Source organism: Parasteatoda tepidariorum, chromosome 4 (assembly GCF_043381705.1).
Source record: "Parasteatoda tepidariorum isolate YZ-2023 chromosome 4, CAS_Ptep_4.0, whole genome shotgun sequence".
NCBI lineage: Eukaryota > Metazoa > Arthropoda > Arachnida > Araneae > Theridiidae > Parasteatoda > Parasteatoda tepidariorum.
Genome location: NC_092207.1, coordinates 26,104,891 through 26,121,210, shown reverse-complemented (window position 1 = coordinate 26,121,210; position 16,320 = coordinate 26,104,891). Strand labels below are relative to the sequence as shown.

Genomic DNA, 16,320 nt, shown 5'->3' with positions numbered 1-16,320 from the left:
GCAAATGCGGGTTATCTCCATCAAAAAGTTCTCCACGAAGGCAAATTTCTCCCAATACTCGGTCCAGGAGTCGATCTTGTCTTCTGAATTGGGTTCAATATTACAAGGCTATGGAGTTGAACATTAGTAGTCGTAAACCCATCAGATTGGGTCGGCTGTTCAATGACGGTTATAAAATGAAATACAAAAATAAATGCATTTATCTTTGCATTTTTCTGGTGCCTCTTTAAAACCTACTTATGCTATATATAAGAGTTCCGCGCAGAGGTAGGTTCTGAATATCTGAAGTAATATAGTTGTCACGAGTGGATAATGTCCTATAGTCACTAGCCTCTCTCTACGGCCACACTTTAGATGAAATGATATCAGCATAATGTCTCATTGGTCAGGTAACAAAAAACATCGTCTTATAAACTGCTGTTTGTAGAAAATGCAACACCATGAAGGAATCATCAGAATCAAATGAAATTCGCAGCAAATGTCAATTATAGGATATTATGCAAATTAATAAAGTTTCAGAGCCATCGCGCGTGCGTGGCGCGCGCAGCGCCCTCTGAATTGATGCTGAAAGCGTATAAATAAAGTGCTGTAGCNTCCTCCTTCTCGAAGGCCGATTATCCTCCCTCGTTCAAACTCCGTAAGTTGCTTGAATTTCTTATTCTTCCGTCGTGGAGGCATACTCAGGTCTCACTAAACGTTTGCCACTAACAAATAATCATAGACTATTTTCAACGTCCCGCTACAGCACTTTATTTATACGCTTTCAGCATCAATTCAGAGGGCGCTGCGCGCGCCACGCACGCGCGATGGCTCTGAAACTTTATTAATTTGCATAATATCCTATATCCATTATTAAAATAATATTTCATTTGATTCTGATGATTCCTTCATGGTGTTGCATTTTCTACAAACAGCAGTTTAGTTCAATCAGCAAATTCTTTCCTTGATGAACTCTGTAACTATGTTTGAAACTTTATGAGAATAAATTAATCTGTCTCTAATAGTTTTAATTGATCAAAAATTAAAGTTTCAAATAATTCAGTTGATAAAAGTATTTAAGATTCTGAATGATTGGCACAGAAATGTGAAAATATTGAATTGAAAATAAATAAATGATTTACTCACCCATGGGTAATGATGTGTTATTTTCTTTTTCCCCGTTTTCAGTCATCAAATCTATACCTAATTCTTCTGTACTCTCATCTGGAAAACCATCCACATCTTCTCCTAAGGAATAACAATTGTTAGTTCCATTTCTAATTAAAAATTTCTATTTTAATCTTTGATTCAGTTTGATTTTTTCAGCAAACTTTTTTCACGTTAAAAGTTATTCTCACAAGTATAACAGGTATATTTAACAAATGAAAGTCACGAAGTCGACATGTTTGCATTCGAAAACGAACACATTACAAAAAAGAATCGGTTTATTATTTATTTTCATTACATTTTTAATTTGGATTCATGAGGAACTATATCTTACCAAAAATTGGCAACTTGAATTATTTTTTAAAGTTGCAAAAACAAATGAATAGTTTGCATTGAGATTTTTATAAATATATAAAACGATTATCTATAAAACGATTTATTTGTTTATCTTTATATTCAATTAGAAAAAGGATTAGCATTTGTAATACTACAGTAAAAATATAATAATTCTAAAAATAATAAAAAAATAACATAAAATATTTTATTGTGATCTAATGTTAGCCTAATTGTCAATTATTATTTTTGAAAGTAAGTTGCTAATTCAAAGTGGAGTCCTCTAGCAATTCGATAAGGAAATGACAAGTTGAAGAGGAAATATTTCACAATTTAGTGTCTCTGTCATATTTTTATTGACTCATTTGTATCTCTTCTTTTCCTGTAATTCTGTTTCCAAATTTTACCATGAACAGAGAAAAGAAAATAATATATTGATGATTTATTGAAAAGCATTTATTAAAAATCAATTATTTAATAAGTATGAAAAATAACACTTATCTTTATTTAGTCCTGTTAGTTTAAAAGGATTATTGTCCACTCTAAACGTATAAATTGGCATTATATTCGCTATAGAGATAGATAGCAAGAAAAAAAATAGAGAGAGCTGACGAAACAGTTAAATCCTCACTTCAGGTATTAATCATAAGAATCCTTTAGGTACTAAGAAATAATGCGCTTACTTAGTTTCCATTAAAACTAAATATCCATTAAAAGAAAAAAAAATATCCAAACATTTTATAAAATTGAAGTAGAAAAAGAAGAAGCGATTATAAGGAATTTCATGAGTTCTGTTGAAAAATAACAATAAAGAAAAAATAAAACTGTTTATGAAAAACAGTATTTTAGCTAATTACCGCAGCGGGGCGTTGGTGTTTCGTAATCATCAACTTTAGTCTATATATTTAGAATCCTTGTCAAATGAAGTAATAAAATATACTCTTTAAGTGTCGCAATCAAAAATTAAAGTTAAGGAAAAAGCCAAAAATGTTATCAAAGTCTGTTAAATTACAATTGAAAAAGGTGAGACAAAAAGCAATTTGATTGCCGGTCAAAATTAGTTTCTGATAGTCGTCTTTCAACTCCTTTTTTGCTTTCTTCGATAAACAGGTTTTGATGTTTTAAGTTCCTCGTTAAAGATTTATTAGGTTCTTGTGACAATTGTTTTTGGCTAAACTATTGATTTTCGAAAACCCTGTTCATAAATTTCCTTACCTAATTTTTCAGAAGGATTTGAAGCGTAAATAATAAGGTCAGTAATTAAGGAATGGCCTGTATAGTGCTCGTTTTTGACAAAAATATATTTAATTAATTAGTATATTTTTCTCAAGAGTTGGTACGTTAAATTCTAATACCTCTAAGGAATATATCTACTAGTTATATCTACTGGATATATCTACTTTATATATCTACAAGAAAATATCTCTAAAAATGAATACATCATTGGTTAAAGGGTCTCGATCGTCGGGCTGAATACGTAAAGTTTCTTTCTCCATGCAATTAAGTGTTAATTTCTTACAGTATCATCAAAGAAGATTTTGCCTCAATTCTTGATCCAAAAGTTTCCGCGTTTTTTGATTTTGGTTCAAAGTGTGAGTTATCGAAGTTAAATGCCATTGCCTGAAATTCATTACTTAATATATTAACGGAAATAAAATTTTATTCAATGCAGAATTATTTTATAATAATATATAAAAAAATTAAATGAGCTGCTGAGCGCGATGTTTAAATGCAGCTTGCGCTCAGCTTCGGTTCGCACTGCAATCTGGTGGTGCAGTCGGTTAGAGGGTCTCTTACTTCGCAGGTGGTCGGGAGTATGATTTTGCAGAACGGCTAAACAACCAGCGTGTGTTGTATACACAGTCACTTGCACATTATGTCCTACGTGGTTGAAAGTTCTCTAGTTGGGGTGGAAGTTGGGAAAGATGGGTACCAGTTCAGGTGCTGTTTACGTCGTCAGACAGAAGTAAAAATTGGATGGTGGTTAAAAAAAGCCCTGAAAAATTGGGTTAAGAGCTTGGTGTCATGATTGATTAGAGTGTGTTGAAACTCAGGAATATCTTTCTACCGCTGAAAAACATCCTCAATGGTAGACGGATCAAGGGTTAGAGTCTCCTTACCGTCAGACTAACCTCGGGATGTTTTCATGGACTCCATGTAACGCAAATGCGAGTTAGTTATAGTTCGATCTAAAAAGTTATCCCCTAAGGCAAATTTATCCAAATACTTGACCCCGGTGGTCCCTTGTCTTTTGGATTGGGTTCAAAATTACGAACTACGGAGTAAAACATTGGTAGTCATAAACTCAAAATTGCGTCGGCTGTTTTACGAAAGTTATACAATTAAAAAAATCAGGAGATAGAGCTTTCGCCTTCCAATGACAGATCTCAGATTCGAATTCACACGTATATCGAATTCACGCACCTATCATAGTGATGACATAAAATATCCTTAGTTGTAGATAGATCATGAGTTGGAAGCCCCTTTCCGTCGGGCTAACCATAGAAGATTTTCGCTGTTTTCCTCTCTAGGTAACGCAAATACGGGTTAGTTCCATCAAAAAGTCGTCCATGAACACTAGTTTGTCCCAATGTTTGATCCAGGAGTCCTCTTGTTTTCTGGGCGGGGTTCAAAATTATAAGGCTACTGAGTTGAACATCGATAGTTGTAAACTCAAGAATTGGGTTCGGTTCTTCAAAGCCGTTTATAAAATCGAATAAAATAAAATGCTCATGAAAAAATCTAAAAACAGTACTGGATGTATAAATCAGAACTGTAGAGTCGGTATTTGAATTGTTCGATTCCGATTTCAACTTATACTCGTATAAAATCTTAGAAGAAATTACTTTTAAATTTCCAAATAGAGTTTTCAGATTTTTTTTAAAAACTTTTCGAAGTCGTGTAATAAAAATCTCACATAGTGTTTACATTGCGTAGTATATACATACATATTAACAATGTAATATTAAAGTTAACTATATATGTATGCAATAATGTTATGTTATTTAATCTATGTACTCTTAGGATATACATATATTGTTTCATTACTACCTTCAAACTTAAAATGTATAAAATTATATAATCCACAGTCTAAATATTACAGTCCTCATTTTTCTCTTTTTCTGAAACTTTCAAATTTATTCTGATTCTATTACGTTGTTGATTTTAAATCGGATAATAAATTTTAGTTATAAATTCGAATTTTACACTTAAGGTATGATATTATTCCAGATCACTATCTTTCAACAGAAAATGTATTAAATTATATGCTTCCCAGTATTAGAATTAGTCCTCAAATTTTTGTCTTGAACATTTCAAACTGATTTTGGATGTATATTTATTAATGTTGATTGCTTTTATATGTTGAGTGATTTCATTTATGTGTTAGGGGGTGAATCAGATTTAGTCTACAGGCTTAAATTTTTAAAAATTGGTGAAGCTATGTGAAAAATAGTGAAATTTCTATAATTTTACAAAGCAACTTTTTCTAAATACTATGAGATGAAAACTTTAAGGTGTGTAGTACAGTTACTTTATTACGTTTACTGGCAAATCTTTGAATCTTTCAATAAGATAAATATGAAAAATCAGGAAGCAAATTAAGTCAGAATATAATTTTAACAAGAAATTTCTCAGAAATGGAGAAACAATCGAAAATAAGTTTCATTCAAGCATAGTTTTCAATTGATTAGTTCTAGTAAAAACTTTCTATTTTGTGAAAAATAATAAAAAAGATGATTCACGAAATGATCTAGATAAGTTGATCTAGATAATGGTGTTCTGTTCGAACCTAAGAGTTCCGTGTAATAGTTAAAAGGGTTCCGATTTGACCTGAAAATATTTACAAAAGAAAGTGGCGATTTAAATAAATAACCGGTCACTTTTTACCATCGTTTTCTTTTTGAAAATCGCTTAATGATAAAAATACATCAATGGAGAAAGACTCCCCAAAAAACAGAATTTTCATTTTAATGTCTAATATCTCCATTCAAAATCTTCCAGTATCCATAACTTTGTGATGGAAAAATTCATGTGGAAGGAGAATTCTTAAACAATTCACATATTTCAAAATAAGGTATACATTAAATGTATTTTTCTCCCTCAAATATTTTAAAATAATTTTTTACAAGCTTATTTTATTATTACAGTATGCTCAACTAAATATTATCATATATTTATAGTACGTTCATTGTTGACGGTAAATTATTTCTTTTGTGATTTTTTAAAAAATATAATTTAATCCAAGCAATAAAAAAGTTTGCAAAAAGTGGCTATTAAATGAAAAGGATATCTGACACCGACTCATTAGGTTTGAGGAAAAATTGGCTACTAAGTTATTAGCGTATAACGGCCACTGGCTACTAATTGAAAATATAAATTTAGTTCCGAGATTTGAGATTTTTTTTTTAAACAGTTTTTTTGTAGCATTTTTGAAATAAGTAATTACATATAGATCCAGCCAATAATCCATTATTTTGATTGCTTCTATTAAATTATATTTAAAGTAAAATGCCAAATGGAGAGAACTGAAATGAAAATTTATGTATATCATTTTTCTAGCAACAATTAACAATTAGGAAAGATTATAAAAAGGACGTGCATTTATAAGAAATTGCAATAGTATTTCACATTGCTCTTTTCATATCAAAATAAAATAACTGAATTCTTTAATAAAGAAATATGTTTCCCAAATAAACGTTTTTCATTTTAAACAAATTATAACAGTTTCTTTTTATATAGCAATATAGAAACGAATTTTTTGCTATGCTATATTCATCTCCAAGGCGAATTCAACTATCGAACATAAAACCTAATTTAAGAGTATTAATGATAAAACGATGAAAAAGTTTCATGAATACTTTTAAATAAAAAAAAGTAGAAAAGTCAAAATATAATAATCTTTTAATGGTTAATACGTAAACAATTCTTTTTATTTACTTTTATTATAAAGTTCAAGTTCGGCTGGATGATGACTGATTATTTAGGATTCCGTAGCAAAAAAGAATTTGAGAACTGCAGATCTAGACACACATCTACATGCAAAGTAGACTTAAGACATTTATACGTGCGTAAGAAAGAAATTTATAAAGTCATCATTTTTCTATGCTTAATAATAAAGCAAATCCGTTATTAAGTTCGGTGTTGTAATGAGGCAAAACGTAACTCATAACGAAGTAGTATCGTCACCCAAAAAAATAATAATTAGAAAATATACAATACAGTATTATTATCTTATTTAAGAAGTAACTAAGAAATAACTAACTTAAGTTTTTTACTATTTCAAAACTGTAGAAAAATTGGTGACGCAAAATTGCCTTTATCCGCCCTGTTATGATTTTCAAGAACAAAAATTGAAACTTAAAAAAAGTCATCTATAAAATCGTTTGCTTAAAAAATAAAGTTCCTTTTCCTACTATCAAACATTATTTTTGAAAGATTAAAGTTATCACGATACTTTTTAAGTTAAAAACTCTCAAATGCTTAAATGAAACTAAATTTAAAATCGAATTTCAAATTTTTAAATTTCAAAGAATCCGTCATCTATAAAATCGTTTGCTCAAAAAATAAAGTTCTTTTTCTTACTATCAAGCATTATTTTCGAATGATTCAAGTTATCACGATATTTTTTAAGTTAAAAACTCTCAAATGTTTAAATGAAACAAAATTTAAAATCGAATTTCGAAATTCAAATTTTTAAATTTCAAAGAATCCGTCATCTATAAAATCGTTTGCTCAAAAAATAAAGTTCTTTTTCTTACTATCAAACATTATTTTTGAATGATTAAAGTTATCACGATACTTTTTGAGTTAAAAGATCTCAAATGTTTAAATGAAACAAAATTTAAAATAGAATTGCAACACATTTACAAAAATGTGAATATTTAGTTTATTTAAAGTTCGTGGCAACAATCAAATAGTGTATTTTTTTCCCTTAACAAGTGATTTTGTATGGCGTTCAATCACAGACTAGAATCGCATTACGTAACATGCTTGTTAAGCATAGTTAATCTTCCTATCAAGTTCGTCTGGGAGGGCTTTTATCTTTATCACATAGGCTAAAATAGCTCTAATGCCAACTTCCTCACTAATGATTTCAAGTGAATGATGTTTCCATTGATACTTAATTTATGATCTCATCTTAAATAAAGTATTCTGATCAGAAAATATTTTATGAATCTCAATTAAAACGAATCAAAAGTTTTTTTCCGAGTAATTTTTATCTTGGTTTAAATTTACTTTATAAAAAACAAAGAAAATACTTTTTTTTAAAAACAATTTCCTTAAAAAAAAAATAAAAAATCTGACACATTTTACTCAGAACTATCTAAGTTATGAAAAATAAATATCTGCCAACGAATGACGTTGTCATTGCAATTTAGTAATTAGAAAGGGGAGGGGACTGGTATACTTTCTTCCCTGCTTATCAGAAGAAAAACTTGGAACGAGTTTTGAAGTGTTAAAAAAAAAAGATTGAAAGTTGAACTCACTTTTAAGAGCTCGTGGTTTCGCTTGTTTCCTTCTGGACATATTATCGTCTGATTTGAATAAAAATTCTCCAAACGATATTAATCGTAAACGATCGTGGATTGTCCGAAAACGCGGGAAATTGCGTCGATCCGACGAACACCTGAACGATACTCCCGGTTCTCAGTTGACGTCTCATCTAACGGAATAAAAGCGGTCTCTTGCAGACGATCATCTGTCCGGCGCGATCGGTGGTTGCGCACATCCCTTTTCCCTTCACCTTTCCCAGAAGTCTCCCTCCACTCCGCACCACGTGCTCAAGAAACTCTTTGATTTCAATTATATTTTGATGAAAAAAATTTGTTTGTATAAAAAAAGAGAAAAATAAATTGTTTTGAAAGTTTTTCATGAGAAACTTAAATTGACGGAGTCGTTGGAAATGTTCTTTTTTTTTGCAGATTTTTCTTTTTGATTTCCTTCCACCTCAGATTTCATCATTGAGCAAGTGACATCATCAAAAGAGAGTTTTGTCATTGGCCCTTTTATCTTACAGTTCAATGGACCATTTTAAAATTTTGTTTTGTTCTTTCTGATTGATTTTTAAGTGGATGTTCGAGTAGTGGATGTTAGACAGTGGACGAGAATTTTTTTTCAAATAATATATATTTTTTTTAAAATTGCAGTTTTGAAAAACAATTGCGACCTTCAATTTTGATAAATCCTTGCTGTTTGTTGGCTTAGTAACTTCAAATAGGTTTTAACAATATTTTGGCTTTTTAACAATGTTTGCGAATGAACATAATTTGATAAAAAAAAATCTATAAAATCGATGATTAATATATTTAATAAAAATATAAAAACGGAATAAATCTTTTAACCATAACTCGAATAGTATTTTAAGTAAATGAGACAATTTATTTAGCTAAAATAATATAAAAATGAGAAAGTTTCCGAAAATTCTTTATTATGAGGAAATTTGCAATTTCCCATTATTTTATTATAATTAGAAATGCGGTTACTGACATTTTATGAAAAGGATCGTGAATGATTATGCCCAAGTATTTTGAATGATATTAACTAAATGACAATGATATGCAACATATCCGAGTAACTGGATGGATTTTGGCGATAACATCCTGAACTTTGAATGCAACTCAAAATACAGCGGATGTCAAATAAATGGACTAATCGGAAAACTGTTTCGAAGAAATAAATCCGATTTATTTATTTATTTTTTGGCTCGGAGGAAAAAACACTAAAACTTCTTACGATTAATTCTTTAATAATTTAACTTTTTAACACTTGATTCACCAAACGCAGTGGATATTTTATGTCTGTGCACGGTGTTACGTCAAAAAATATAAATACACTGAAGGTCTATGGATCAACCTGTTGTAACAAATATGGATAGCTTGGGTTGAAATCGAAGATTATGGATTCGACCATCTCCCAAAATTCAAACTTGAGAATGAAATTGCGGAGTAAGAGACCCACGAAAATTGATTTTCGGACTGATCTGGGGGAGGTTGACTATTAATTATTATATTTGTAATAGAGCAACTCTTAAGAATTTTATTTGCTTCACAACAAAATTTAAAAACAATTTATAAGACCATTTGTTTATCTGCATTCATGAAAAATTATGTTACACCTTATATGTTAGATCATAAAGTATGAAATGTCTTGTAGTGTAACGTATCAAGCTATATTAAGAAACAGTTCTATGTTTTATTTAAAAAAAAACACGTATTTCACACAACAACAAATACAGTGACATATAGTACCCGTAACGGGATAGTTAAATCTTATAAAACAAACTAGAAAAAGAGCCCGTAACGGGATATATGAAAACTCACCCGTAACGGGATAGATAAAATATTATAAAACAAACTAAATAAACCTGTAACGGGTTATATGAAAACTCAAATTCCACAACAAAACCTAATCTCTAAAAAATGAACAACTCTCTGCTGTTCTACCAAAAAGTCTTCTAATTTTATCGTCTGCTTTTATTTTATCGTTTATCTCCTTCTGTGTTTATTTTATTTTATTCATGCTTTTGCTAGCCCGTTATTTTTTAATATTTTTACTTTTATTCATGCTTTAGATAGACAGTTATTTTTTTAATATTTTTAGACTTTATAGTAGTGTATGTGAATTTGGTTTATTATATCTCAGTGCTTGATTTGTTGAAGTATTCACCAAAATATTATATAAGATTTCTTTATTTTAGTTTATTTTTGACACTTGCAAAAACGCAAACTATGTTTGCAAATTTTGTTATTTCTATAACGTTACTCATGTGACTTATTGCTGGTTAGTCCCTTGAAAGTTAATTTTTGTTCTGTACTTACTAATCTTGCGTGACTGCTTAATCCCAAGTCTTGAAAAATTTGGTCTAAATGGTTGACAATCATATTTTATTTTATGACAGTCGTTGAACAGTCGACCCAATTTTATGGGTTTACGACTACTAAAGTTCAATTCTGTAGCCTTGTAATTTTAAACCCAATCCAGAAGACAAGGGAACTCCTAGATCGAGTATTGGGGGAAATTTGCCTTCGTGGAGGATTTTTTGATGGAGCTAACCCGCATTTGCGTTACATGGAGAGGAAGACCACGCGAACCTCCCTAGGTTAGTCTGACGGCAAGGGGACTCTAACCCAGGATCCGTCTACCTCTGAGGATATTTCACGTCAGCACTGTGGTCGGTGCAAACCGGATGCGGAATTCGTATCGACTAGGATTCGAACCCGGTTCGCCTCATTGGAAGGCGAATGCTCTATCCCCTGAGCTACAGCGGCTCTTGAGAATCATATTGTAATTATCAGACCAAACTCTAAAAGGCACGCCTGCGATACAAGTTACACAAACCGTTTCCTGGATACTGAATATGAGTGGTAACGCCACCAACAGATTCGTTTGTACTAGTTGATCCTGTGTTCACAAGTCATAAAGGAATTAATATCTTATGTTGGCAAACCGTTTCTTCAGAGCTATGCATTGACTTATTGAAATTACTTACATATGCAGGCTTGTGTGCTCAATATAGGCTTATAAACCTTTGCAAAGTGGAAGAACATATAGAACAATTCAGAGAAGAACATGACAAAAAATACATCCAGGGTTAAGGTGGGATTCGAACCCGCTACCTCCACGCTTCGCACTGAGTTTGGTGGACGATACCGTTCGGTCAGGGAGGACCCACTCTGCATTGAATATACGGTATAATTTATTACGATATAATTTATATGCAGACTTGTGTGCTCATTACAAAGTACGGCTTATAAGCCCTAGTATGTTGAAGTATTATTTTCAGATCATCCTATAGAATGCGTCTCAGACTGTCACCAATAGCCCGTTGTGCAGCTCTAGTGCGACGTACTACTCCTTCACTTTTACCAGAAGTTCCGGTTAGCCTGTTTTTTGCTTTATTTTTAAAATACGAAATTTTTTATGCTTTGTACTTTAATTACGTCGCGTTAGAGCTGCACAATGGGCTATTGGCGACGGTCTGGGAAGCATCCCTGAGGTAATCCGAAGGCATGCTATCGCAATTTTGATTCTCAGCAGAGGGATAGCTCCTCTGCTTTTGGTAGCCGACCATCTGCTCACGAAGTTGAGCACTTTACGGTAGAACAGTTTAGCGAAGACCGATACAGCGCACCCTTGGTCCCTACGCAGGCTGATCAAAGTGGTCACTCATCTATTTACTGACAGCAGCCAGTGATGCTGGACTTCGGTGTTCTACTGAGAACCATGTCTATCAACCCACTGCGGGAAAAAAATTTTTATGCAATTTCTGATTCCGAATTTTGCCTATAGTCTAGAAAACTTGCAATGCAAAGCCAAATGCTACAAATTTGTAGCAAGCTTCCCGTTCATCTGTTTGCATTTTACACGATAAATTTTAATTACTTCAAAAATTACGTGGTGGGTTCACCCTGTTCAAGCAACCTTGTCCAAACGCCAAACGTTCAGTGGCATGGAGGTAGTGGGTTCGAATCCCATAGTAACCCTGGATATATCTTTGTGATGTCCTTCTCTAATTTGTGCTATCTGTTCTTCAAATTTATAAGTGCTTATAAGCTGTACTTAGCTAAGCTCATAAGCTTGCATATGTATGTGTAACTACAAATACAGTAGACCCCGATTAACCGCAGAATTGGGTGGCAAGGGCACCGCGGATAACACAAGTCATGAATAATCCCGAAAGACTCAAAAAGCAAAGTGGAAACACGGAAAATAATTTTAAAATGTATTCATGCATGTCGATATATTTTAAATTTTTAACATAAATTTCTGTTCTACATCTAAATTACTGTTGTTGTTGTTAATTTACGTCACACTAGAGCTGCACAATGGGCAATTAGCGACGGTCTGGGAAACATCCCGGAGGATGATCCGAAGACATGCCATCACAATTTTGATCCTCTGCGGAGGGGATGGCACCCCCGCTTCGGTAGCCCGACGACCTGCGCGCGAAATCGAGCACTTTACGGTAGTACAGTTTAACGAGGACCAGTACCGCACACCCTCGGTCCCTCCCTACACAGACTGATCCAAGTGGTCACCCACCCGACAGTAGCCAGTGATGCTTGACTTCGGTGATCTGCTGAGAACCGTGTCTTAACGATCAGTCCACTGCGGGACTCTAAATTACTGAAACAATGAATTATAAAGGGAAGAAAATGATATACATACTACATGAAAGTGTTCAGTTACATTTTTACTAAATCAGTCACTCGTTTTTGCTTTGTGTTCTACTGGAAAAATTTTCTTCAAGGAACAATGGAAGTGGATGTATCTTCGAAATATGCAGCAGCCTGGTTGAGAAATTCGCTAATTGAGTAGTAGAGTTGCATGAGTAATTAGTCACATTATTCAATTTTTTTAAAATCCAAAATCTTAGAAAATGACAATATTATTTTATACGTCATTCATTTGTTTCTTTTTCTTTCTTCACTTGGTAATAGTTTCAAGGACGAAATATTTTGCAAATTTGTACACGAATGATACGTATTTGAAAATTTAAAGTTGGATTTTATATTACAACTTATTTATCCCTTTTTCTTATTTATGTTCATGCTTTTTTTATTTTATTTTTTATTTAAAAAAAATTAGTTTTTTATTTAAAAAAAATTAGTTTTTTATTGAAAGAAAATTGTTGCTAAATAACGTCCTATTTTACTATACTCTACACTCACCATCCTAGATTTTAGTTCAAAGTTTTAATTTTGGGTTTTCCCGATTTTTTTTTGTATTTAACAAATTTTTGATGATATAGTAATATTAGACTGCCTAACGACTTTCAAAAAGTTAGAAAATCAAAGGGTTGCTCTTTTAGATTAGGACAAATAGCGCTTTAAAAGTTTTAGAACATCTACGAATTCAATTTCAAATCTTCAAAGCTATAAAAGGATGCTATCTGTGGGTTTGAGTAAGCAATTTAAAACTACACGCTTCACTTTTTTTAAAAATATAATTTTATTACTGTTTGAACTGATGAAAACCGATTTGAATCAGGCAAAAAAAATTTTTAACCTTCATTGCATAAAATCAAAAATACTTATAAAAATCTAAAATATTTAACTACCTATCAAAAACTGTTGATTGCCGAATCGTATTGGAATAATTTTGTCACAAAAAAAACAATAGAGAATCTAAAATATCACATGTTTTTTTTTTAAATCTTAAATTGTGATTGGATGGGAAGTTTGTATTTTACATGCATCAAAAGATGCTGCCAAATAGAGTCCATCATCAGTTTATTTGTGAAAAAAAGAATCAAAAGCACATTTAGAATTTTCCCTCTCTCTCTCCCCACCTTTGATAGTTGAGTTCGGTTGGGAAAGGAATGGCCTCTTAATTATTGCATAGTCGTAGGGCTGTGGTGGCCCAGTGGTCAGAGAATGGAACATCAGTCTGGGGCGCGTTCCTCTAACACGCTAAGACCCACAGAGTACATGCAATATACGTGCTGGAAAAATCTGCGGTGAGCAGTACCAAAGGTACAGAGATATCTTTTAATCTATTTCCAAATCGTGGAAGTGGTCTTACAAATAAGTGCTGCTGCTGCTATTTATCGGGGAGGGGAAGTCACACTTTCACCTTAACGGTGCTCTCATGTCAACCAACAGGCGCACTTTCTTGGATTAATTCTCACAAGGCCATTGTCATTGAAAACAACATTCCATAGTCATAACAATATATTGACGCATTATAAGAAAATTATTTAACGTTAAAAAGTTTTGATTTCATTTATAGTTTACATTGTTGTTATTGTTTATTGTTTACAAAACAGAAATAACAAATAAAAATACTTAAAAAAATAATAAACAAGAATAATAAGTAAGAAAAAAACTGTGATAGTTCAAAATAATTATTTATATAAATATTTCATGATCTGCATACTTTTAGTTCCAATATCTTTTTAATAGAATGCATATTTCATATAAAATATATTTTCATTCAATGTTTTGTAATATTTTGCTTCATTATAGGTAGCACAAAGCATACCCCATCTTTATCAGCATATTTTATATGTATTATATGCAATGTAGTTTTGAATCCAATTCATTTTGGTGGCGTGTCAGTGGCAAATTTGGAAAGTTAAATAGGTATCAAGTTTGCCCGTTTCAAGAAATGGCAAACCATAATTTCATTTCATTTATTTATTTGCAACTACAACATGATTTTTATTACGATTTAACTGCCATTGAGGTTAATTTTTGTCAACAATTGGGTTTCAATTTTTGGTTAGTTGGCAACAATTGAGTTAATTTTTTTTTCATTTATGATAGAATATAGTAAGGTTATTTTTTTCATTGATGGTAATTTTTTTTTCATTTATGGTAGTTCTGCTGTAATTTAACAACAACAAAAAAAAATTCATGTACGTACTTGAGATTAACTACATACTGTTCTCCCAAATAGAGCAATTAATCCTAGTAATTACTTGACGAATTATTTTAAGCATAATTTCTTAATTCCCCTCCCACCCAAAAAAAATTATCTTGAGTCAGTGGACACATAATTTATGATCTTATATCTATTATTATCAAAACAATTTTTCCTTTTTTGGTTAGATGAGATGAAAGAAAACAAAGAATTGTGGCAAACCATGCTAATCTTAGAGCAACTCATTCTGTTTTTACTTTTATTTTCAACAAAGAAGAGCGAGATTACACAAAATAAAAAATTCAGTTTTCAACTTCTCTTCGCAACAATGTCTGCATGGTTGTTGTTAATAACAAAAAGGAACAGAATCCCGACAAAAACAAAGCACTTAAAACATCATTAACTTTGAAAAAAAACTCGTTTTAAATTCACAAATAATAATTTCAGTACGTTTAACTCAGTATTTGCAGTTCTGACTGCAGAGTATCCCGTTTGGTATTGTTACTGCATGCTTAACGGTTAATAATTCATGAATTAATAATTAAAGGTTGATATGTTTAATTACATCATACTTTCCGTATGTCGTGCATTACAGCTTCATATTTTCAAGTTTAAAAAATTTGTAGCTTTTGACTAACGAAATAAATGGCATCGTAAAGTTGAACACCCATAATGATTTGTTCGTATGATTTTTTTTTAATATGGAGTGAAAGCCCTTTTTTACTCTTTAGTTAAAATTTATTGCCCCCAAATGCTGCTTCCTTAGTATCTCCTAACAATCTCTTACAAGTGAATAATAATGATAATAATAATAATTTTAAAAATATTAACAACAAAAATAATAATGATTATTTATAAATAATAATGGCAAAAAACAATGAAAAAAACTTCAATGTGATAGACTGGAAAGGAACAGGGTGTTTACAAACTCTTGAATACGAAGAGACGTTGATTGCACTTTATTTTAAAAGTTAATTTAAACAATGCTATATTTTCTCAAAATAATAATTTGGGGAAACATTCCCATTAAGATTTCCTGGAACACTTCTATTTTTAAACGAACTAAGTATGTTGCGTGAAAAAATTTCTTTTTTCTTCTGTTTCAAGAAACTTTCATGATAATGATAGAAAAAACGGAACTCAAAATTGGAATAAAAAAATCAAACCATCCACGATAGCCAATACCTGGAAAAACTTTTATTAAATTAAAACTTTCCTATCATTCTTTGGAGTAATACTTTGCTTATTATAAAAGACTATTCTATCTTTTGATTTTTCCATTTGGATAATAGACATTTGTGCTAGATAATTACATTGCTTAAGGTGCCGGGAAGCCTATTTTCCCGTCATCGAGAATTATGACGAATGGAACAAAATTCGTCGCTCAATTCATAACTCTAATTGGCAGTTAATGTTCGTTCATCATTTATAAATCTCAACCCTTATCAACATCTCATAACTGAAATATGTTGGGTA

General features: G+C 31.5%; 1 protein-coding gene across 5 annotated transcripts in view; it reads right to left on the bottom strand.

The window, feature by feature from the left end:
* The window catches only part of LOC107440157 (zinc finger protein 423), a 151,812-nt gene extending 141,855 nt beyond the window's left edge, over nucleotides 1–9,957 (bottom strand). The window contains exons 1-2 of one of the 5 annotated variants that reach the window (XM_071179556.1): nucleotides 9,801–9,957; nucleotides 1,126–1,227 (exon numbers count right to left, since the gene is read on the bottom strand). In XM_071179556.1, the coding sequence (XP_071035657.1) occupies nucleotides 1,126–1,171 (46 nt within the window). In that variant the 5' untranslated portion in view covers nucleotides 1,172–1,227; nucleotides 9,801–9,957. Of the gene's footprint in view, nucleotides 1–1,125; nucleotides 1,228–6,755; nucleotides 6,775–7,967; nucleotides 8,209–9,800 lie in introns of those variants that run through there. The other 4 variants (XM_071179554.1, XM_071179557.1, XM_071179558.1 and 1 more) reach the window with 4 other exon arrangements.
* Nucleotides 9,958–16,320: the final 6,363 nt, after the last annotated feature.